Below are 26,240 nucleotides of genomic sequence, written 5' to 3'. Positions count from 1 at the left end.
ACATACACTCTTACATTCATGGTCAGTTGATTGCAAATGGGGTTCCAAAGCATTTGATAAGACAAGGAAAGGTAGTGCAGTCTCAAGGGGAGGTGGAAGCAAGAGAATCAGAAGTTTAAGGTCATCCTTGGCTACCAAGCAAGTTCAAGTCCAGCCTGGGATCCACAATAAACAAAAAAACAGCCATTCAAATAATGGTGCTTAGAAAATTACAGGTCCATGGACAAAACAATAAATTTGAACCATTACTTCAGAGAACATAGTCAAATTAACTCAAAATGAACTTTAAAAACTTCAACATGTAAACCATAACTACAAATTCATGGGGAAAATATGTAAATCTTTGTGATCCTGGATTAGGCAATGGCTTCTTAAGCATGATACCAAAGGCCAGTGAGAGGGCTGAGTAGGGAAACGTGCTTGCCACCAAGCCAACCAATCTAAGTTCAATCTTCAGGACCCACATGAGAGAAACAACTCCTGAAACTCTCCTCTGATATCTGCATGCATGAGGTGGCACATGTGTGCCCATCCCAAAACTCAAATCAATACATGTAATTTAAATTTTTTAAGAGCTTAAGTATTTTTAAGAAAGATATCAAAAATACAAATGGCAAAAAAAAAAAAATTAAGTCCTCATCGAAGTTAAAACTTTCTTGTTTCAAAGGACACCAGAAAGAAAGAGAAACTCAACTAAAGAATGGGAGAAAAAAAATCGTAAATCACTTATCTGATGACATTATCTATATCTAGAACATTTTTCACAACAATTCCTAAGAAAGTGGATACATCTAGAGAATATCATCCTAAGTGAGAAAACCCAGTCACAAAAGGACAGACATAATATGCAGTCACTGATAATTGGATACTAACCCCAGAAAGCTCTGAACACCCCAGAAACAACTCACAGGCCATATGAAGCTCAAAAAACAAAAAAAAAACAACAACAACAAAAAACAAGAAAAAACCAAAAAACAAAAACAAAAAAAACCAAAAAAACAACAACAAAAAAAGGCCAAAAAATGAAAGCCTCAGTCCTTCTTAGAAAAAAAAGTGTATAGCACCCTCTCAGAGTGTGGTACACCTGGACCTTAAATCTTTAATAATACAAGAGCTAAGAATGCAGCCTTGTGGCAATTTTTGGTATACAAAAAATCATTATGTTTAATCTATACACACCAAGAAAACTCTGACTGTTTCCATGTTACATTCTGTTCTACATGTACTTTATACTTATGGTAACTAGGAAGATTTCAATGCATGCTATCAAAAAGAATCAAGTACTGATGAAAATATATTCATATAGTTTCATGCCAAAAAGCTTTTAATAATCTGTACATGTATCTCTCTTTTTAAAATAAATTTGTAAGAAAAAAAAGAAAGGCAATACAATTGTACAAATGGACAAGCAAGCATATACATCTATCTATAAAGCAGATACACACAAGTCTGGGTTCTAGCTCAGTCAGTGCTTTCCCAGCACATACAAAGCTCTGGGTTTGATCCTCAGAACCAAATTAATAAGGTGTGCTGGTGCACAGCACCTTGAGGGGTGTGGGGAGGGGAGTCACAAATTTGAGATCATCTTCTATAATGGATAGCATTAGAGGCCAGCCTGGAAGACATAAGACACTATCTCAAAAAAAAAAAAAAAAAAAAAAAAAAAAGCCTGAAAATATACAAGTATCTAATAAGTAGATGAGGAGATCCTCAAAGCTAGATATGGTAGTATGCACCTGTAATCCCAGGACCCAGGAGGCTGAAACAGGAAGATTATTGCAAGTTCAAGGCTAACCTAAGCTACATAATGAGCTACATAATAAAACTGTCTCAAAACAAATAAGTGGGAGGGCAATGGAAGAAGTTCAATATTGAAAGTCATCCAGGGACTACCAATTAAAACTACAGTATGAGGCAGGCATATGGGAGTGCATGTTCATAATCACACTAAGGGAGCAGAAGCAGGAATATCGCTGCGTGTTTGAGGCTAGCCTGCTCTATATAGAGGGGTACCTTGCTCAAAAATGACAACACAAAATGTGCTACCACTACATACCTACTAGGCTAGCTAAATTCAAAACAATAGAAAATAATAACTGTTAACAAGGATGTGAAGCAATGAGAAGTTCCTCAAAAGGGTAGCCACACAGAATGTGATACAACTCTGTTCCCACATATAATTTCAAAACAACATATCCACGCAAACAGTCACACACAAATATTCACAGCAGCACTATCCCACAACAGCCAAAAGGTAAGACTAAAACAGATATCTATCAATGAATGAATCAAGAAATAAAATGTAGTATGTCTATACAATGACACATTATTGGGCCATAAGAAGTACTAATATGTGCCACAACATAGATGAACTTAGAAAACATGCTACATGGAGTTAGTCAGCAACAAGTAACTATATATTACATGACTGCATTTCTTTATTGTTTGTTGGGGTTTTGGCAGAGGTTAAATATTTATTTATTTTATGTATGAGTATACTATAGCTATCTTCAGACACACCAGAAGAGAGCATCTAATCTCATTACAGGTGGCTATGAGCCACCATGTGGCTTCTGGGATTTGAACTCAGGACCTCTGAAAGAACAGTCAGTACTCTTAACCACTGAGTCACCTCTCCAGCTCAACATTTCTTTTTGTTTCTTGGGTTTTTTTTTTTAAACATACTCTTGCTTTCTATTCCCAGAAAGATGTGACATTACTAGGCCATCCAGATTAACCCCAAAATTCCAGAGATTCTCCTGCCTCAGTCTCCCATGTGCTGAAATCATAGGAGTTCACCATTGTGCTCAGCTTTATGGGTTCACTTCTATATGTCCAGAATATGCAAATACATATGCACAAAAAGCCTCTGTGGCTGTCTAGTAATAGGAGGATTGGAGGTCACCACTAGGAAATATGGAGATTCTTTTGGAAGTGATAGAAATATTCTAGAATTAAGTAGTTGTTATAGGTGTAACAACTCTGTAACTATAGTAAAACCATTGACTTGCATGCTTTAAATGTACAAGTTTTATGGGATGTGGGCTGCAACTCAGTAGCACTGTTATAAGTGAAAAATTAGAAAAATGTATAATTGCATATGTGTTCTAAACTTGATTATGTCAAGCAGCCTAAGTTTACTCTGATGAGTGGAGAGTATGTCATTGTAATCGTGTGTGTAAAAATTCATCTCAGTCTAGGTGTCTTAACTCAGATTATTAAACGGTCAATGTTTACATGTTAGCTGAAAACCCAAAAGTAGAAAGTAATATGGTTAGAAACAAAAAGGGCTAGAGAGATTGCAATTACGGCTCCAGCAAAAGAAACACATTAACTAGTGAGATGATAAAATTTATTACTCTCAGCCTCACTGGGAAGGGTTTGGACATTTATGACTAAAAACTAATATGGGTACAGAAAGATAACTGAAGCCAATAATATTTAAGATGGGCTATAACCATCTCTTCAGCCTTACCCCCACCCCCACCCAATTTCTATAGTCTTAACAAGAAGGCATTGTGTGTACTGGCTCTAACAGAAAAGGCAAAAGCAGTGACTCCATCTCTGGAGTTATTCAGTGCATAAAAGAACTAGAGCTGTTGCTTTTAGTTGCAAAACTCCCATCTTTGGCATTTTCTCAAGATGGTCTCTAAAATTCTCTAAGCTATAGTACATTTTATTTTGGCACCAGGAAGCTGTTGTTTACATATAAGATAAATTTCTGAAAGAAAAAAAAATAACAAAATTTTCCTGTGGTGTTACTCTAAGAATTTACCTAAGGAATTTTTTAAAGAAAAAGGAAGAGTAGGGTCAGATTCCATTCCATCCTTGGCGACATGTGTGAAGCCAATACTAAAACTATCAGGGAGAGCTGACTTTTCCAAAAGAGCTGTTCCATTTAAGAAGCCATAAAAGTTATTGCTTGATAACATCTCAGAGTTCTCCTGTTCAACCTGACTGCTTCCTACTTCTTGATTAGAAGTACACAGTGCTCAGGCAGAGAACCTTGAGTTCTCTGAGCAGGGCCTCTTAAATCTTTGCCATTAGGAATCTTTTTGCCTAAGAAAATTTTATATAACCCCGAGTATATAGGTATATTAAATACTATTACAATTCAAATATTCACTGATAATAAATGATAAGTAAATTTCATTTAAAATAATTATTTAGTATACTTGTAATTTTGCCATTTGTTCAAGACTAAAGCAAATTTGCAAAGTAATGCAATGGGTATACTTGTTTGTTTTTTTTTTTACATTAAAATTAAATTCTGGAGTGATATTTGATACTACAAGACATAGGGTATCCTTAACACTTCACAGAGATGATCACTGTAAGTTCTGAGAATGCTGCTTCAGATAAATATATAGTATAAAATGGGAAAGGTATGCTAAAGGAATTTCAGAAATTGTTGAAATCACAACCCAAAATTCATTGAATTACTTTTGTTTTATGAAACTGAAGGTGGCAATTCAATTTCTATAACCAAACATTCATTCATTTGTGAACTTTCTAACACAATACAATCCAAAACTATACTAACTTGTTATACATATGCCCAGTATTGTTAGTTGTCTTAGTTACGGTTTTATAGCAGTGAACAGACACCATGACCAAGGCAAGTCTTATAAATAACAACATTTAATTGGGGCTGGCTTACAGGTTCAGAGGTCCAGTTCATTATCATCAAGGCAGAAGCATGGCAGCATCCAGGCAGGCATGGTGCAGGAGGAGCTGAGAGTTCTTCATCTTCATCCAAAGGAAGCCAGGAACAGACTAAGCATCCTCAGGCAGCTAGGAGGAGTGTCTCCAAGACCATCCCCAGAGTGACACAATTCCTCCAAGGCCATACCTTCTACTAGTGCCACTCCCTGGGTCATGCATATGCAAACCATCACAGTAGAAAAAGAAATATTATTTTCTAAAATTAAACTACTGTTTCTATAAGCACAAAGCACTTTGTACTTAAGGTGTGGTGGGGACACTACAATTCATAACATACAAGAGTCTCGAATCTTAGACAAGGTGCCTCAGGCAGCCTTCATCGGTACTGTGTGATGTGTTACACAGTACAAGGTGTATACTGGTGCAGAGTGCAGAACCAGAGTGCAGTGGAGGCATACAATACAATGTGGGGGAGTGCTGCCAAAAATACCTAGGATTAGTTAGTTGCACATTTGATTCTGAATTCACTTCTTGGTTACTGCACATTCAGTTACACAACCCCATACAGGGCTGCAACCTACAACCTAAGAAGCTCAGTTCTTTGGTGAGAAAATAGCCCCTACTGCATCTCTCCACCAACCTCATGTTTCACACGCTGTGTCACCAACTATAGAAGGGGAAAGCTGTTACTCGTCACCATAGGGTAGCTTTGATGATCATATTGACCTGACCTGCAAAGGAAGGCTTGTAATTCATAATTCAACAGAGTGCCAGTTCACCAATACCTGCATGTGCAAGATAAGGTTACATTTTGAGGCAAAAAAAATCAATACTCATTTTTGATTTCACAACTTTAAAGGAAGGAATGTTGGGAAACTGCTCCTGACAAAGCACCCTGCTATACATTCACCGAGCAAGCTGTCTCTAACATCACTCTCCAACACAAAGGGCTATTTTTATGCAGTACACTACAGAGAGAGAAAGAAAAAAAAAACTTGTTGCCATGGCAACAAGTTCTCTAGAAGATATATTAATCTGTAAAAAATGCAAAAGAGAACAAAGCTATTTCTTTGCATGTTCCTGGGTGTCCGATTGGGGCCTTGGTGGGCTTAAGGAAGATACAAAGAAATCCTCAGTATACACATATACACTTACAAGTGTATTACTGTATAGGTTAAAGGTATAAGAGATGATGTTTTGGCATGCATATCCATACAGAAATTATAACTAGCATCAAGTAACTTAACATTTCCATCACTTTCCATTGTTACCATTGTATGTGTTGGCATATGTGTGTTGGCATGCTCCTGTGTGTGTGTGTGTGTGTACATGCATGTGTACACATGTATAGTAGGAAAGCCTAAAATCTACCCTCTTAGTAAATTTTCAGTATACAACACATTAACCAAAACTCTGCTGTACGTTTGATTTATAGGCTTGTTTATCCTACATAAATGCAAGTTTGTGCCCTTTGACCTACATTCTTCTCTAGCTCCTACCTTCCCCCACCCCCCGCCCTGCTGGCCATAATTCTATTCTGTTTCTAAGTACTCAACCTTTTCAGATTCCATACAGAAACGAGATCATACAGTTGCTCTCTTTCTGTGTCTAGATCATTTCACTTCATTTAGCATAATGTCTTTCTTATCCACCAATACTGTCACAAGTAACATATCTTTTTGAAAGATGAAGTAATTTATTGTATACACATGCACACTTCCTCTACTCATCTGGCAAACACTTAAGTCATTTTAACCATTGTGAAAAAAACTGCATGGAACATTTGAGAACAGATTTTTTTTTAACACAGAGAACAGGAATTGATGAATTCTATGGCAGTCCATGTGTGCACGAGAGAGAGAGAGAGAGAGAGAGAGAGAGAGAGAGAGAGAGAGAGAGAGAGTTGACCATCAAACTCAGGACCCTGTGTTTGCTTAGGGAAGTGTTATCCCACTGAGCTACATTCCCAGCCCCATTTAACTTATTGTCTTTCTTTTGTTTTCTTTAAGAAGTTCCATCTGTCCATATTCTTTGCCATAATGGTTCTACTAATCTACTCTCCCAGCAACAGTCTACCACTGTTCCCTTTTCTCCATGTCCCTTCAGAACAGTTGTGATGTGACTTCTCAGGGTGGTTTTGATTTTCATTTTGCTACTGGTTACTGAATCTAAATGTTTTTTCACATTCCTGTTGGCCATTTGTATATTGTCCAGGGGAAAGGGGGGATGTTTACTCAAGACCTTTGTCTATTTATCTAATTGGCTTGTTTTCATGGTAGTAAGTTGTATTGGTCCTCGTTTTTTATTTTTTTATTTTTTGAAACCAGAACATTTATTTTATGATGTATTGAAACCCTCAAGATGGACTGGATGCTGCAACAACTGCCCTCTTGGGTTTAGGTGTTGTTCCTTCACGGAATCCATGTCTGAATCTGCGGTAGACAATGTTTAGGTGCCTCATGCAACTGACCAGTCCTGGCATTTCATCTCTTAGCCTTGGCACTCCAGTTATACTTTCTTTTGCACTTGGCGGGTAGCCACATTTGCCATAGGTCGACCTCTGAAGGTGGCAGACCTTAGAGACACCATGGTGGCCCAGTGTGTGCATCTTATTGTAACGCTTTCCAGAGGATGACGTTCCTTTCATCATCTGGATTCTACCGATGAGGCCAAAGAGCGGAAGGTCCTCGTTTTTTATCTACTTATTTAATGTGAGTACATTGTCACTGTCTTCAGACATATTAGAAGAGGGCATCTGATCCCATTACAGATGGTTGTGAGCCACCATGTGGTTGCTGGGATTTGAACTCAGGACCTCTGGAAGAGCAGTCAGTTCTCTTTTTTTTTTTTTTTTCTTACCACTTTATTTAAGAAAAAAGAGGGATATATATATACAGATTTTAAAGGCATTTTGGCATAACACTATATGAATATTTTTGTTAGTACTTAATTCTTTCAGAGGTTTGATAGCATGCATTGAAATCCTACAAGTTACCATAAGCATAAAGTACATGTAGGACAGAATGCAACATGGAAACAGATTTCTTGTTGAGTATAGATTAAGCATAATGATCTGTGAATACCAAAAATTGCCACAAGGCTATTATCTTAGCTCTTGGATTATTAATGATGTGAGGTCCAGGTGTACCACACTCTGATAGGGTGCTATACATTTAATTTTTTCCTAAGGAGGACTGAGGCTTTTTTTATTGTTGTTGTTCTGGGGTGTTCAGAGCTTTCTGGGGTTAGTATCCAATTATCGGTGGCAGTCAGTGCTCTTAACCACTGAGCTCCAAACCTCTTGTATGAACTTATCATATATATGGTTCATTGTAGGGTTATGGGTCCTGTGTCTGCTTCTCCACAGTGCACGGCCACTTGGAGCTGGAGCATTTGACTGCACTTAGCCCATGCCACTGCCAGAGCAAGTGTTTGTCTGGTTCTAGCCCAGGGTGGTAAAGAAGTGGGGAGGTCTGGCTTGTCCCAGCAGAGATGATCCTTGGCTTGGTGATGGCTGGGAGTGCAGTGCTGTGGCTCTGGTTCAGTAGGCAAAGAGCTTTTCCATTGCTCCCCTCAGTGGATATTGATAAAAAGAGACAATCTGTGGTTCAAACTCCTTTATTGTCATAGCAGAAAATAAATGAGTAAAGCCATACCCTTCTTCTCACAGTGGGCTTGAAATTAAATACCTTTTACAAGGAGGGATGTCTTGGAAGGGAATCTTATTGGGAATGCCCTCCCTGCCTCTAGGTACCCTATTAGCATAGAAATCTCTGTCTTGAGCATATAACCTGTGGCCATATCTCTTTTCCTATTGTCTTGATCTCAGATGTTAGGGACGCCTCATCAACGTGTTAAAGGGCTTGGGGCACTGCTCTTATGTGACCAATGGCCACAAATCTGGGGTGGGAGTAGGGGCTGCTAGTAAGCAACAGAGGCCTGGTGCTAGGAGCAGGAAGCTCCTACTGTCTCAGGGTCTCAAGGACTTCAAACCTTTTAGCTCAACTGGGGACCAGGATTTCTCTCATTGTCCACTGCCCCACAGTTCATAAACACATCCTCTGAGTCCATAAGCTGTCTTTATCTTTTCTTCTTTCCTTCCTTCCTATCTTTCTTTCTTTCCTCCTTTCTTCCTTTTTTGTTGCTGTTGTGGTTTTGCTTTTGTTATATGTGTTTGTGATATTCAAGAGGATTACTGTTAGCCTAGGAATACACAGCTCAGTGGTTGAAACCTTGTCTAGTATATGAGAAGCCCTTGTTTCAATCCCTAGTACTACAAAAAATAATTTTTATAAAAAAGGAATAGCCAGATGTGGTGATACACATCTAAAATTTTAGCTCAAGAGGCAGGAACAGAAGGATCTAGGATTTGAAGCAGACTGAGTAAGACTCCAGTCTCAAAAACAGTCAAATCAATATCAAACATCCTTTCTCCTATGTTTTCTTCTATAAGATTTACAGTCCCAGGTTTTATATTTGGGCCTTTTATCCAATTTAGTTTCCTTTTTGAATATGAAGCAAAAATATTTTAAGTTGGTTTTTATATATGTTATAAAATGAGGGTCCGTCTTTCATCTTTATAATACATGTAAATATCCAGTTTGCCCCATAATTTTGAGATAAATGTTCCTGTCCATTTTATCTCCTTGGTGGCCTTGTCAAACTCTAATTAACTAGATACACTTGAATTCATTTCTAGGCTGGCTAATTTGCTCAAGTGGTATACAAGTCTGTTTTATGGCATTTTGACTGTCTGATGCCTTCTACAATAATTTGAAATAAAGCAGTTCGGTGCCTCCAACTTTGCTTTCCTTTTTGAAGACTGTGTTGGCTATTCTGGGTCTTCATAAACAGAACACAAAGTTTAAAGTTTTGTTTCTACTTTTATGAGCAAGTCTTTGAAATTTTATAGGATTACATTAAAATATAAGTCATATTAGATAATGTGAACATTTTATTTAGATTTTCTGCTGGAGAAGGGCTCTCCTGTGGCTGAAGCTAGCCCAGAAGTAATTCTCTATGGGTGCCCTTGAACTCCTGATCCTTCTGCCTCCACCTCATGAGTACTGGGCTTACAGACCCAGCTAATGTAAACATTTTAACATAGTAATTCTTCCAACTTACAAGCACAGAATATCTTTCTACTTATATCTCTTCTTAATTTTTTTCATCAATATTATTCTTTTCAGCGTATAGGTTTTTCACTTCCTTGGTTAAATTCATTCCTAACTGATTTCTTTAAGACTACCATAAGCAGAACTGTATATAAGTCAGGCATGGTGGCACATACCTTTATTACTAGCACCTTCAAGTAGAGACATGCAGATCACTGTGAATTAGGGCCAGCCTTGCATCATACACAGTGAGTTACAAGCCAGTGAGAGCTACACAAAGAGAAACCCTGTCTCAAAAAAGAATTGGAGTAATAGCACAATGGTAGGGAGAGCAATTCTTACATCCAGCACTGCTTACCAAAAGTACAGCTGACTTTGTGTGTTAATTTGGGGTTCACCAACTTTCTCGATTTATTATGTTCTATCAGACTTTAATGTTTCTTCCTACAGAATCATGTCAGCAAACTGGAATAATTTTACATCTTCCTCTCAGATTTAGACGCCATTTATATCTTTCTTGCCCTCCTGCTCTTTTTGTCTTCTCCTTTATGTGTATGTCCATTTTGCCTGTGTGTATGTCTATGCACCACATATGTGCAATATTCAAGGAGACCAGAAGAGACCCTGGGAGTTACAGATAGTTATGAGCCATCATGTGAGGGCTAAGAATTGAACCTGGATCCTCTGGAAGAAAAACTAGTGCTCTTAATTACTAGGACATCTCTCCAATCCCCTCCTTTTTTAAATGAGGTTTTATATACCCCATTACGGGGCTATATAAAGGGCTTTGTAGGGGGTTTTAATAGGCTAGCCTCTAACTTAATATAATTGAAGCATACTTTAAAATTCCGTCCTCCAGCTTCCGCCCTCCAAGCACTGGGATTGCAAACGTAGCTATCACCCCTGGCTTGCTCTACTCTTGCTAGTAACTGTTGTGCTGTTTGTGAATAAGTGATGAAAGTGGGTACCCTCACCTTGTATAGGGTATTAAACAGAAACATCCAGTTGTCTTCACTGATTTTGATATTAGCTGTGGAGCTTTTTCCATAAATGTCCTTTATTATGTTAAAATATTTCTTTCAATATTATTTTGTTAAGAATTTGTGAATGCCATGGAGCTGATGTGGGAGAGAGTGGTTGGGAGAGGGAGCACGTTCATGGAAGCAATGGGAGGGGAAAGGGGAAACAGGGGGTAAGGGGATAACATTTGAAAAGTAAATACAGAGAATATACAATAAAATGATTTTAAAAAGAAGTTTTATATCAGGAAAGGATGTGGAACTTTGTCAAGTGCTTCTTAAACATCTATTAAAATGGTCATTTACCCTTATAATCTTCACAGTGTTGGTACAGTGAATCACACTGTATTGTGTATTTAAAGCAAACCTGAATTTCAAGAAAAACCCCACTTGTTTATGGTTTATGATCCTTTGAGTATGTCATTGGATTCAGCTGGATAGGGTTTTATTAATGATCTCTGTGTATGTGTTCATCAGAGATGTGGGCCTTTAGTTTTCTTTTCTTATGGTGCCTGCACCTAACGTTGGTATCAGAGCAATGTTGACCTAAGAAAATGAACGAGGTTGAGAGTACTTTTACATCTACTTTTAGAAGAGTTTTAAAAAAGATCAGATCTGGGCATCACAGTACCTGCCTGTAACACCAGCTATTCAGGAAGCTGAGGCAGCAAGTTCAAGGCCAGCTTGTACTGCAAGGTGAGGAAAAGTCCAGCTGAAGCTATCTAGTGGCATCAGGCCTTGGGCAAACAGCCAAAAAATACATGTTCTTTGTTTTGTTTTGGCTTTTGCTTGGTTTTTTGTTTTTTGTTTCTTTTTTTGTTTTTGTTTTTGTCCAGAAGTACACTGTAGTTCCTATCTATAATCCCAACACTCTGGGAGGCTGAAACAGGGGGCCTGCTGTAAATTTAAAGCCAGCCTAGTGTATACAGGGAGTTTCTAGCCAGTTAGAGATACAGAATCAGATGCTGTCTCTATTTTTAAAAAATAAAGGAAAGAAGAGAGGGAAAGAGAAATAAGCCCTTTACTGAGATAACTCACGCATTCGTACCATTAAGCAAGACATCCAGCATCTACCGAATGAATAGAAAAGCAGTAACTCCTCCTCCAAGACATTACCAGAAATAGCACATCAAGTGGGAAGAAATCACAGATGTCAGACATTCTACATGCAGAGGACAGCTGCTTAACCTCTCACAACTTCTCGGACCAAAGTGTCTGTAGCATTGAGGTTTTTAAACTTGGAACAAAAAAAATAATTTAAGAGGCTAAGACATCCACACACTAAAATTTACATGGATAATCCCCCATGGATATTTTCCCTATCTACACCCCAAATGCCATCCCCCTCCCCTCTGAAATCCCTCCACCCTATCCCCCTCCTTACCCCCCCACTCTGCACCTCCGCACCTCCTCAAGGGTGCTTCTCCACCCACCCACTCCCTCCCACCTCCCCACCCTTCCACTACACATGTGGCTGGAGCTGCAGGTCACCCCCATGTGCACAGCACCACACCATCCCCCGCCCTGTGCAGCCCTGTCCCTGGAGCTCTAGGGGGCTGGCCGACATTGTTGTTGTTCCCTGGGGATGCAAACCCCAAGCCTCCAGTCCCCCCTCCAATTTCTCCACTGGGGACCCTGTGCCCAGTCCAATGGTCAGCTGCAATCACCTACCCCTGCAGCCCTCAGCTCTCCACCCTTGAAGAGCCTCCCAGAAGACAGCCACATCAGGCTCCTGTCAGCATGCCCATCCCAGCATCCCCAAAATTGTCTGGGTTTCGTGGCTGTACATGGGATGGATAATTCTTATTGACATCTCTCTATATTAAAGCTATGAAAATATGAGAATGTGTACAGAGAAGGGATGATAAAACATTTCCAAGTTGAGGATGGTTGTGCACATATTTGGAAGGTGGAGGGGGAAAATAGAAGGCTAGAAGTTTAAGATCATCCTCTACTCTAAGGCCAATTCAGTGTCAACGTGAACTACATGAAACTCTGCCTAAAAAACAAAACAAAACAAAAACAAACAAAATCCCTAGGGTCTGGACTAGCTTAGTGGGCAAAATATTATAGCCAAGCCTAACATTGATGGAAAGAGAAAACCAATTCCTGTGAGTTCTCCTTTGACCTACACACACACACACACACACACACACACACACACACACACACACACAAATACACACACTAAAATGTAATTTTAAAGAGGAAATAAACAATATAATTCCAACAAGAAACTCAAAAGATACAGCATACCAAATGCCTGTGAGAGCAAAATGCTGCTGGTCTATTGACATCTGTTTTTCACAAAGCTGAGTCTGAACTGAGGAAGAGACAAAGAGATTATTGTGTTAAACATGTCCTTTTGAAAGTATCTGGGACAAATATTATTTCAAAAAGAGTGCCTTTAAATAAAATTTTGGCAATGCAGGGGATTGAATCCAGGACCTCACACGTTAGGCAAACCCTCTCCCATTGAGCTATATCCTCCATCTTTTAAAACATTATTTTCTAGCATTGGAGACAGTTTCCCTGCGTTGTTCAGGCTAACCTAAACTCTTTATGTAACAAATGGGGGCTTTGAATTTACCATCCTCCTGCCTCAGTGCACTGAGTAACAAGATTATATGTGCACTGCCAGGTCTCAGTTAATAAACAAAAGTTAATAGCTGGCACTTCTGGGTTTACTTCAGTTATTCAGAAACCCATGCAGGTGAAACCTCAAGGAAATGGAACTAAACTATTTCTCTCTAAAATGCCACAAATGGATTAAGTCAAAACAAACAAACCTCTCCTACTAGTTTAATGAGCCTCTCCTGGTCCTGAATTAGCTGCAGATGTAGAACAACAGTTCTACCTGTGAATTGTGACCCCTTTTAGGGGTCGCATATCAGACATCCTGTACATCATATATTTGTTTACATTATGATTCATAAAAGTAGCAAAATTGCAGTTATGAAGTAGCAACAAAAATAACTTTCTGGTTGGGGTCACCACCACATGAGGAACTGTATTAAAGGGTCACAGCATGAGGAAGGGGAAGAAGCACTGATACGGAGTTTCTCAAACCTGTCAAAATAACATCTGCCTTCCAGTCTCTTAGAGCTTGGGGCTCTCACATAGAGTGTAAAGAAAAATAGGCCCAGCAAGCAGCTGGCACTTGCTCCAGAGTGGCTCTTCACAATCTGTCCTAACTCTTTTGTCCTTCACCCTGCACAGTGATGCCTCTGAGAGGGCTTGACAAAAGGTAAGGAGCACAATTCAGAGATGAGACTGCAGTGACTGTCAGGTGTTTGAGGAGGCAGCTGAGCATCCGTTCGTTCGCTCTGGGCTTCCTGGAGAAGAAGCACAGCAGCCTTACAGAACCTCCCTCCCAACTGGGACAAGAAGAAGCTAGGAAGAACAGATATTTCTACTCCTAATGCCAACTCTTTAGAGCAAGGCCTCTTGACTATTTTTGCAACAAAAAAAAATGTATTTAAAGGTAGTATTTTTGTGTAATGTTTGCCCCGGATACTTCCATAGTGTGGTATGTGCATGCCTTTTAAGAATAACATTTTAAATGCATAAACACATAAGACTATAAAACTATACTGAAATATATGCCATCAAAACAATAAAAACCAAATATATGGTAGAAATGTTTTTTGCCACAATGAACAATAAATAACAGCCAATGTCTAATCTACAGTAATCTATCCCTGATATATTTCTAATAAGTGTATAATATTTTAAAAATATTTTTGTTTTTTTTTTAAGACAAGGTCTGTCACCCAACCTGTTCTCAAACTCATGGCAATTCCCTGCCTCAGCCCTTCTAAGTGCTTGTAAAATATGTGAACCACCAACGTAGCTAAACATGTTATTTCTGTAAAAATGCTGACATTATTGTGATATATTAGCCATATGCATAGTGAAATGTTCAAGCTCAGCTGGGGAGAAAAATAAAGATGTGGGCGTTTACCAGGCAGACTGGCACAAACCTATGATCTGAGCATTTGAGACTTTGAGGCAGAAGAATTACCTCAACTTTGTATCCAGCCTAAGGTACAGAGACAGTACCAGGCTGGCCAGGAATATATACAGCAAATCAGGACAACACAGCAAGACCGTGTCTTAAAATATATATTATTTCAACATCCAAATTGACAAAATCCTGAATTGGACCCACAGTTTTGCATTGTAATTTTTTACAGAGGTCAGACCTCCCTCTCACACATTAGGAAACTTCTCAACCACTGAGTAACATTCTCTGTTCCAACATATGTTTTTCTACTTCTTTTCCTACCTCCTTTGAAATAAGAGGAAAACTAAATTACCTAAAGAGTAAAGTGGAAAAATATCTAGGAAGATGGATGTACCAATTCTACTTGGGATTTTAAAAAAGTTCATTAGCAGCCTGAGTTGCACTAGATCTTGTCAGAGAGCATACGGAAGTCAACCAACTGACCCCCCCTTCCTTTTTTTTTTTTTTTTTTTTTTTTTGAGGCAGGGTTTCTCTGTGTGGTCCTAGTTGTCCTGGAGCTCACTACATATATTTGCTTAGCCACTGAGAGGTCCACCTGCTTTTGCTCTCTCAGTGCTTGAATTAAAGGCATGTGGCACTAGTATTGCAGAGTTTTCTGTTTTGTTTTTGTTTTTTTAAGAAAAGATAAATTCTAAATTAGTTACTAAACAGTATGTGTGTGTGTGCACACGCGCTTGTACGTCTGTGTTTGAAGTAGCCCCAAAAAAGCTAGCCAGGCTGAGTATCTTGGAACATGCCTGAAATCCTAACCTTTGGGAAGCTAAGGAGAAAGTACTATAAATTTGAATACAACCTAAGCTACAAAGGCCAGTTTAGGCTATACTGGGGAACCCTGACTCAAAACTGCTTTCTTAATAAAAAGCTAATTACAAGAATAGTGTTCTATTTCAGATCAAGCATAGAAAGCAGGCATCATATAAAGACCTTAAGGTATCCCTCCCCCCAAACAATTGTCACTTCCTATCATCAGCATTCTGACAGGACCTGTGGCCTGCTTCTAGCCAACAGAATACATCAAAGGTGACAGGACATCATTTATCCTAGCTAGCTGGAGAGAGACAGTCCCCTGCTAGCCTTGAAGCAGCAAACAGCTGTGCTGCGGATTGCAGAGAGAGAGAGCCATGTCAGTGCTCTTGAGTAGCTGAGAGTCTTAATCCAAAAAGCAGGCTTGGGCTGTGGCTCAACAGTGGGGGCGTACCTAGCAAGAACTGAAATAAACAAACTTGCAAAACACACGCAACTGCACTCTACTAATAGCCACTGAAGGTTGGGTGAAGTTCCTAAGCCCCAGAAGCAATGTAGCCCAGCTGACATCTTGACTGGCTGAAGCTTTAAGAACCCCTAAGTAACTCCCATCTCACAGAAACTAGGGGAGGGAGAATGGATGCTATCTTAAGGTGTGAAATTTGTAGCAACTCAATCAATCCAGAACAGCAGATGGATTCCGCAGTTACCAACAGAGGGAGAGCCAACCCAGTCCGATGGATGTGCCAGGGGCTGTCCAAAGTCTAGAGGCCCCAGCTGAAGGAAGCCTCAGTCCAGGGGTTGTGCAAGCAAAGACTTCAGTAAAGAGAAAATACTAGGTACTTGAGTATAGAAAACTAGGATGGGGGGGGGGGGGGTAGGAGCAAGAAAAAAACCAAACCATCTATGGAAGTTACAAATAATTAGCAAAATAACCCAAGATTATCTCACAACCAATTTCCTATGCCCTTAAAGCAGGCCAGTCCCAAATGAAGAGCTTAAAACTAGGACAGTTTTCAAAGCTGTCTTTTCCTTCTGGTATTCAGCCGGTTACTTTTCAATCCCCTTATTGCTTTCTCCAACTATTCTCTCTTTTTGTCTTTTTCTTAATTTTTAAAGTTACCATAAGGTAATGGGCTTCACTGTTGCGTTTTCATGGATACAAAACACTTTCTTCTTTCCATCCCCTTTCCCCAGTGTCCTCTCTATTGCAACTGCTTACCTCTTATTGGTCCCTTATTCCCCAACAGATCATAGTTCTTCTGTGTTCATGCCACATGTATCACATTACTCTATTTTACCCATTCCCAGTCCTTTAATACCCCATCCTTCCCTCACATGATCAACCATCCCCCCCCGCCACACACACCAAAAAAAAAAAAATCTAGATTGTAGATTCTACAGGGAAAAAACATGTAGTTTTTTTTTTTTAACTTTCTCAGTCTGGCATATTTCTCTCACCATACTGATTTTTAGTTCCATTCATTTTCCTGCAAATGTCACAATTTCACTTCTCATTATAGCTACATAAAATAAAATTTCATTGTAGGAGGGCCACCTGACATCTTGACTGGCTGAAGCTGAGGTCCCAAATCATGGCTATTGTGAACAGTACAGCAGTAAACATGGATGTGGTATTCTGACTTAAGTGCTCTCTGCTTATATGTCCCCAACTATTACAAATCAGTTCTCAAGCACAATTACCCCACAGCCAATAGCTTGATGTAGAGAAGCACTGCCCGTCTTAGCATTTAACCGCAGGCTATAATGTACCTCTCCAATCTCCACCTGCCCACTCTCAGGTTCATCTCTCGAAGATAAAACCTATCAAATATATGTCTGAGACTTAAGGAAGGGGACCAAAGTTAGAAATATAAGTTAAGAGGACTTCTTCTATATTATTGTATCTATTTGTCTGACATTTTGTGGGGCTTGTGGTTGTTTGGGGTGGTGTATATCAGCTGACACCTATTTGGCAAAAGGTTGTGCAGCAAAAACGAAACAAAGAACAAAGAGAAAAGGATGTAGCCCAGGCTAACCTGAAACTCATAATCCTCCTGCCTCTAATCCTTTTCAGCATTTGCCTACCAGCATGCACCACCACAACCAGAAAGATTTTGTGTTTTTAAAAAGGTGGCATACACAATATAATTCTATTCGGGAGTTTAAAAAACAAATTTCAGGTAAATGGATATAAATGGAAAGTACTATGTACTAACTGAGGTAACCCAAACCCAGAAAGACAAATGCTACATATTCTCTCTTATACATGATCTTAACTCCAAACCTTTAGATCTGAGCCAAGAAAATAGAAAGAGGATACAGGAAGAAGTTCCATATAGGGGAGAACAGGGCACAGTTGCTATAAAAGGGGAAAGAGAGAAATAGGGAAGAGTCTTTAGTGAAAAAGGAGGGAGAGTAATGCAGAGGGAAAGGGGTCAGGAGAGATAAATAACGCTAAGGATAGCTTTTAAAAACCACAAGGAAACATTTTTATAAGCTTACTTAAAATATATACCTTATATAGAAATGTATATATACAGATACACATAAACACACAGAGAAAGAAACAAACAACAACAGAGACAGAGGGAGAGCACTGAGCTGGAGTTGCACTGCATAGAGTGAGAATGCTCCCTGCAAGAGCCATTTTAAAGATAGTCGTCTTTAAAACCTCCAGTATCAGGCATGAATAACCTCTCTTCTAGAATCCAGGAGACTCCCAAAACAATCTAATCTACTGCTTTTACCCATTGCTGAATACAAGAGCTGGAGCTGACCAGAAAGCCTCCCGTCTCAAACCAGGACTAGTTTTCACAGTATCAGAAGGTGCTAGGTAAGCTGCTAAGGGAGGGAAAAAAGAAATCAATAGTCCTAGCCAGCTGTAAAGCCTCTGAACTATAACAACAATAACCTGACCAGCAAGATTTCACCACCAACAACAGAACTTTCTCTTGGGGGTAAGCAGTAGCTGTGTAGTCAGACTTAAGGATGCTAGTACTGGTCTGCTACTGTATAACACTCATCCATGGCTGGAGAAGCCACAGATCCTAGGGGACAACCTACTACTGCCATTTTCCCTTAACCAACATAATCTCTGGCTGAGTCTAAATACCTACCCTTATCCCTACAGATATGTGTAGCTCTCACACCTCAGCAAAGCAGGTTCTTATTGCAGAAGACAGAATACATACTACAGAAATCCACAGCTGGTCAAAATGCAGAGAGTAAATGACTACAAGGTGCCAGCTCCATTTGGTGTAACTATAACACAAAGGCTCAAGGAAAATTGAGGAAGGACTATTGATTTCTTTTTTCCCTCTCTTAGCAGCTTACCTAGCACCTTCTGATACTGTGAAAACTAGTCCTGGTTTGAGACGGGAGGCTTTCTGGTCAGCTCCAGCTCTTGAGGATCAGGACACCTACTGACAGACTGTCTCTTCTATATGAGAGGAAAACTGCATCCATGAAATCTCAACATTTTGGTTGCATAAACAAGACCTGCATAATGACAACAATTAACATTCCAATGTGGATGGCAGAAATTCCACAAGGCCCCACCTCTAGATGAAGAGCTACAGGCAAATAATGACTGCTGTGAGAGCAAAATCCAGCGATAACAAGAGTCAGTGACTGAGAACCATTGTGTGTGTGTGTGTGTGTGTGTGTGTGTGTGTGTGTGTATAAACAACAATGATAAATAAAGAAGAAGTCATGTTAATTTAAATGGGAGAAATGGGAAACATCAAAAGAGTTGGAGATGGGGATGGTAATGATGTAAATTTAAAAATATAAATGAAAATGAAAATGCCTGGTACCACAACAGTAACAGAATTGTACTGCAGTTGTCTAGAATGTAGCTTTTTTTCCTTCCTTCCTTCCTTCCCTTCTTCCTTTCTTCTTTGCCCTTTGAGACAGTGTTTCACTGTGTAACCTCAGCTGGCCTGGAACTCACTCTGTAAACCAGGCTGACTTTGAACTCAAACAGATGAACCTGCCTTGGCCTCTTTAGTGCTAGGATTAAAGGCATGCACCACTAGATTTTTTTTTCTTAATGGAATGTACTGGATGTCTCTACAATTTTGTTCAGATGACTGCATAACCTGGAAAAGTTGTTGCTGCAGCTCTTGATGTATGAAATGCTAATATTACTAGTTGTGTGTGTGTGTGTGTGTGTGTGTGTGTGTGTGTGTGTGTGTGTGTGTGTGTGTCTGTGAGAGAGGTGGGGGAAGGGAGGGAATAAGGGAGGGAAGGAGGGAAAGAGGGAAGGGGAGAGGGAGTCAGAGCTGGAGCTAGAGCTGGAGCCAGAGCCAGAGATGGAGATGGAGAATCTGAATTGTTGGAAACTTTAGCTGTTCTATCAACTTTGGGACAAACTACCCCAGTTTGCCATGTTGAGTTGGCACTGCACAGAAATTAACAGCCATACTGATTCAGAATTGTTAAATTTAGGGTTTTTATTTTTTAACATTCATGTAGGGGTAATGTACTGTATTAAATATATAAGGTCTTATCTATGTGGATTTGATTATAGAAGCTAATAGAATATTCTGTAACAGAAAAAAGAAAGCCCATGTAAGCCTAGTTAGATTAAAAGACCACTAGGACACTCAAGAATGACAGTGTGCATTGTACAAGAATAGAATAGGGTATTTTCAATGTTTGTGTGTTTGGAACAATTCCCAGTCATGTGACATTGTGCATAAATCAAGAAGGTCACCTACTTTCCTTTGGCATAAAGATTTCCACAATATCATGATGACTCACTATCAGCGTGGGTAATAAAGTTTTCAAAAGGAAGCAAGTCAACTGCTGGGACTTATGTCAACAAGGACAAATTCCAAAAAAAATGTGTGTATGTACATATATATATATATATTTGTTTTAGTGACACACACACACATATATATATATAATCACATACCTATATATATTTAACAAATGTAAAAAAAATTAGTAATTTTTTTTAAATCATACTTACTGAGGTACTGTCTCACTATGCAGACCAAGTTGGCTACAAACTTGCTATCCTCCTGCCTCATCTTCCCCAGAGCTGTGACTTTATGGATGCTTCCCACTACACCACACTTCAAATATCCTTTTAACCAGACAATACCTTGAGTCTGGTATTTACTCTATCTGCTGGCATATATTCTGTTTTAGATAAACTTGGCGTGCTGATACATGCTTATATCCCCACAACCTGGGAAGTTGAGAGAGGACTGGGAGTTCAAAGTTATCTTCACCTACATGGTTAGTTTGAGACCAGCTCAGGCTACATAAGACCTTGTCTGGGGGGCAGGGCATACCATTTCAAACAGTGTTCCTAACGTTATGGTTTAGTGAATTCCCCTCTCCTTCCCTCAATGTTACAGTGACACACAATTGTAACCCCAAAGTTCCAGAGGCTGAAACAATGCAAGTTGATGCAAGTTAGAAGCTAGTCAGGGCTACCTACTTACTACCAGTGAGAACTTGTCTCAAAAAATGCATACTATAAAATGGTATGATCTAAAGAATCAAAAGTAAGACATTGTTTCATTTACATCTAAAATGTTTTATTTTAATTTAAATCATGTGTATATGTGGAGGTGCATATGAATACAATACCCTTAGAAGCCAAAAGAGGACATGAGATCCAATAAGCTGGAGTTACAGGGGTCATGAGCCACCCAATATGGGTGCTGGAACTGAACTTACCTGCCCAAACAGCTTTGAAGTCTCTCATTTACCTTTTAAAAGAATAGTTCTGGCTAACTATGAACAATAATAACCGACAGGACAACAATCCCAAAGGTGCAAGTGGTAATAGTCACACCTTGGAGGTAACTAAAATAAGTCTCTAATTGAACTTAAGGCCGACTCAACAAGAAGGAAATCATGCCTGGTCCTGGAAACCTAACCAGCTAAATACCCAAGGTTAGTGCAGTTATGTATCTTAGATGAAAGCCTACAACCACAACTTTACTAAACCAGCATAATGCCTAAGTACATTCTAAATATTTGTCCTTATACCCATGGATAAGTGTAGTTCTCATCCCATCATCAAAGAAACCACTCTTCAAAACAGAAAGAGGCCATTACGGAAAACCACAACCAATCAAAATGCAGAGTTATGAAATCCTGTCCTGATGGATACATCTACAAAACACCCTCATGCCTAACACTTGGAGATCATTATAGAAGAGGGAGTAGGAAGACTGTAAGAGCCAGAGGATCAGAGAGTTTTCTGTGAGACTCCGTCTTCTAGGACTCTCAGAAGCTACACCAAGAAAGTCTCAACAACATGACTGTCTGAACAAAAACAGCAACAATAGACATGCAAGCATGGATGGGGGCAGTGCCTAAACCCTATACAAAAAACAAGAGCAACCGAGAGAGTATGAGAGTGGGAGAAATAACTCTCCCCAAGGAAAAGCACACCAACTGGCTATCCAACACCAAATGGTCAGCCCTGCAAACATACACGTAACATCATACAGACTGAGAGGGTTATATTTAGGAAGATATGTATATACACATATATGTGTAGATGCATGTAACAACAATTAATTTAAAAAGAGGCCATAAAATTAAATGAGAGCAAGGCAGTAGTTATATGAGGGTTTGAAAGTAGGGAAAGGAAGGAAGAAATAATGTAAAAAAAGGGAGAAATTACATTATCTTCAAAGAAAAATAATTAAAAATTAAATAAATAGTTCTGGCTAATAATCTCATAACAGGAAAAAGATTTCCTGATAAGGATTTTGTCGGTTTCCTTCTACCTACTGAGCTCCTTAATGATTAAGCTGTTTCTTCGAAGATAGTTTTACAATTCGAATAAGTGGCTTGTGGTGGTACACACCTGTAACCCCAACACTTAGGAGGCAGTGGCAGGAGTTCAAGGTCAACTTTTGCTACATAGAGAACTTGAGGCCAGCTTGAACTATGAGGGACCCTAAACTGAAACTTTTGATGACTTCTCAAAGATGAAATTGTGTACAGAGATTTTAAAGACATCTCTACTGAGCTAAAGAGTGGGCTCAGTGGTTAAGGGCACTTGCTTCCCTTACAGAAAACCAGAGTTCAATTCCCACCATCCACTTCACAACTCTTTGTAACTGCAGATCCCAGGGAATCCAATGCCCTTTTTTGACCTTGGTGGATATCAGGCACACACAGGAAAATCTCTTATATGTATAAAATAATAAATAAAATAAAATAAACCTACTTCTCACAGCCAGAATGTGCTTTTTTGCCTTAATCCATTATCTGGCAATCAGATTATTACTTATTGGGATTTTTCCCGACTTAATGGTTTCTCCTCATAATATAGATTAAACAATATTTTATAATTCATCTTGATATATAAGAATGGTCTATCATTGGATCTCTGTGAGTTAATAGATAACAATATTCATTTTAAGACAAAGTCTCATTTACCCAGACTGGTTTCAAATTAGCTATATTGCTGAGGGTGACCTTGAACTTGTGACCCTTCTGCCTCTACCTCCAGAGTGCCAAGATTATAGGTATGTGCCACCATGTCCAATTTTGTGCAGTGATGGGGATTGAATCCAGTCTTTCATGCTTGCTAGGCAAGCACTCTACCAACTGAGCTAAATCCCCAGCCCTACATTACAGTCATCTTAATCGTATGCTTATTAAAAGGAAAACCTAGCCATCAACCATAGAGACTACCAGGTCTTGTTACAGTCTCCGTGATTTGAGCAGTTATACCTGTTGGGCCACTTAAATCTGAACTTACAGGTTTCGGTTTAGAAGGGAAAGGGGGACATTTTCTACATTTGTTTTAAAATAACTAATCCACTAATGAGGTAGAACAAATAAAGTCAGACAGAGCATACACACGCCACCAAAGTGCTGGATAAAAGTCAGATGGCCACTAGATCCCAACTTTGATTGCCCTTCCCAGTTCGGGGTGACTTTAAATGTTCATTGTTACCTGTAGCAAGAGTAATGGGTCATTCTAAATTGTTACGTTAAAGGGGCTGTGCGTTATTTCTCTGGGCTGAGTAAGAAAACATAAAGCTCAGACTCACTACAAGCAATCTAGGAATAGCCCCTTTGGGTAACATCTGAAGTAGTATTTTGCATGTAGTTTTCCCAAGTCTTTTAGGTTCTTTTAAATTTTATGTTCTTCAAGAAAGCGTCGGTTATCACACATGAAAGCCCCCTTTCCAATTCCTGGGGAAACCTCAACCAATTTTCATATGTCCCTTCCTCTTATCACACATGATACATTACTGACCACAAAATAATCCCAGCCAGATGTACTGCGCAATTATGTGTGCATTGCCTCTAACACTTTTGTAAATGTATTATGCTCAGCAGTATCCTGAGTTCCGTGTAATAGCTAGTTTGTTTCAGAACACCAGCTTCCTTATCACCCTGTGCAACTCAACTGCTTAGCAACTATGGCAGAACTATCGTCTTATCACAGAATTCTACAGGAACAAACAGCCATGCTAAATTCTATGAATACTAATCATGTTCAGAAATCCTCAATTCGAAAAGGTGAACCAAGTGGCTAAAATTATGTTCACAAACATCTGGACCTCAATGCCATGCTCCAACTGCGTAAAAAACAGTCTTGAGTGCCAGGAAGAAAGAAAAAAAGGGAGGGAGGGAGGGAGGGAAGAAAGAAAGAGACTCACTAAAGGCAAAGAAAGATATAGCAAGTGAACCATAAAACCCTCAGTCCTCCCTAGGAACTACATTTTAAAGCACTTGCTTAGCACTGTAAATATTCAGTTGTTGTTAACTTTCATACTACTTCTTTTTAAGTAAAGGTTCATATTTGGGACTTGATATTAACAATATTATCCCCCATTTACTGCTGGTAACATCAAATGACAGACAAAAGCCTTTCCAAGCAACCTTTCTCCAAGCTTCAAGGAAAGCACAAAACAAAAACAGCACCTGCTGTGAATCATTCCTTCCTCCTTCCCAGGTATGGGGCAGACCGAAAGAAGCTACCGACACCCTTTGTTTCATAACTCTCTGTCAAAGTCAAGTGACAATAAGATGGCAAAGACAGACGACAGCTGTAGACTTCTGAATCCACCCCTGGAGCCAAATAGGGAACTTACTTTGGACTTGATCAATGTTCTTGTCTTGTGGCCCTGAGTCCCTGTTCCACTACTGGACATTGAGATTTTCCAGTTCTATACTAATAATCAGAAATACATTAGTGAACAAATATATGTAGCAGATATGTGCATGCCACAAGTATAAAGAAAGGACAACATGTAGTTGTAGGCCCAGAGCCTACAGGCACATGTACACACCCTTCAAGTTCAAATCCCAGCAAGGCACCCCGAGAGTGTAGTCAACAAAGGGAGGGGCAGGAGCAAGGAACAGGGGTTAAAGCAGACAGCAGCCAAAACAAACATCACTTCCAGAACAGGGCAAACTTTGGGTCTGGGAGGCTGTAGAACCCCCAGAAATGATAAGGGTGTCAGACTTTCTCAAGGGACGAAGAGCACACCCAAGCACTGAGCTAGGAGATGAGCTGCAGAGGAGGCTGGTGTCCCTGGGGACAAGGGCGTCGCCGCCATCCTCGGCTGCAGAGCCCCCCCTCTTTTGCCGTCCTGGCTGCCGCCCTCCAGATCCCCAGGAATAGTCGTTGTTGCCCCATTCTTCCCATAGACACTGTCCACACAGACCTGTGAGGGATAAAAGAGCACAGAGACGTACCTGGTGCAATGTCTCCGGTGGCAGCTGCGACGCTCGAAACAGATCAGCTACCGGACCAGCGGCCGCAGTGGCAGTGCCAGGGGCGACCCTGGTAGCTTCGGGGAGACCAGGTCCGGGGCCCCCGCTTGCAGCGCCTGCACAGCGCGCGAAGAGCTCAGAGTAGCACTGCTGCTCGCTATCGCTCAGCAGCAACGGCGGCCCCGCGCTGCAGCCTCCGCCCGCCGCCGCCACCTCCATAGGGCCTTCTGTAGGGTCCGGGCCGAGCGCCTTCCTCAGCTGAGGTGTTGGTGCCTCCGCCAGGGCCACCACCACCGCCTCGGCCTCCAAAGCCGCCGCCCCCACGCCCCGCAGCTGCAACGCCGCCGCTTCCTCCAAGAGAGCGCCGGCCCCGCCCCCCCGGGCTTGAATGTTGTGCCTCCGCGGCGCGGCACATGGAGACAGGCGCGGCGCTGACCAATCAAGTCCCAGAATCCCACCTGGGCCCCTCCCCCAAAGCCCGCCCCGCTCCGCCCCTTTGCCAGGTAAGGAACACAACTCCGCCCGCCGCCCTCCCAAACCTTTCACCTGCTCTGCTGGCGAGGCCAGGAAGGGAGAGCAGCTGCCAACGCCCTCGAAGCCCATGCCATTCGTGAGTGGCATCTCGGAATGGCCACCCTGGCTGGCAAGGGACACACACAAGAAAAAGAGCGCTTTTCAGGGGTTAGGGGGAAACTGAGATATTGTCTCGTTAGGAATTCCAAACAGATGTGGTGTCCAATTAGAACAGCGATCAGGCTGAAAAGTTGACTGTCCCTTCCTCTAAAACAGTACGATCTGTGTCCTGTAAAGCTAAAAACCAGAGATGTTCTTATGAATGGGGTCCCAGCACCACCCCAGAGATGATGAGGTTAGATCACATTCTCAGATACGGCTGGAATCTGGATCTAACTGAACCTTACTGAAAAGTGCCAGAAGGTACTCTTAAGTCCTAGA

General features: G+C 40.4%; 1 protein-coding gene and 1 pseudogene across 10 annotated transcripts in view; both read right to left on the bottom strand.

The window, feature by feature from the left end:
• Positions 1 to 25,505, bottom strand: part of REPS2 (RALBP1 associated Eps domain containing 2) — a gene marked incomplete at both ends in the record, with an annotated part of 213,101 nt that extends 187,596 nt beyond the window's left edge. For all 9 annotated transcript variants that reach the window (XM_080910746.1, XM_080910748.1, XM_080910752.1 and 6 more), the window contains one exon: positions 25,269 to 25,505. In XM_080910746.1, the coding sequence (XP_080766872.1) occupies positions 25,269 to 25,505 (237 nt within the window). The remainder of the gene's footprint in view (positions 1 to 25,268) is intronic.
• Positions 7,022 to 7,315, bottom strand: LOC308414427 (large ribosomal subunit protein eL37-like; annotated as a pseudogene). Its single transcript has one exon. The product of its transcript is annotated as a large ribosomal subunit protein eL37-like (transcript).
• Positions 25,506 to 26,240: the final 735 nt, after the last annotated feature.

Source organism: Micromys minutus (assembly GCF_963924665.1).
Source record: "Micromys minutus genome assembly, chromosome: X".
In the NCBI taxonomy this organism is placed as follows: domain Eukaryota; kingdom Metazoa; phylum Chordata; class Mammalia; order Rodentia; family Muridae; genus Micromys; species Micromys minutus.
This window is presented reverse-complemented; position numbering and strand designations above follow the sequence as displayed.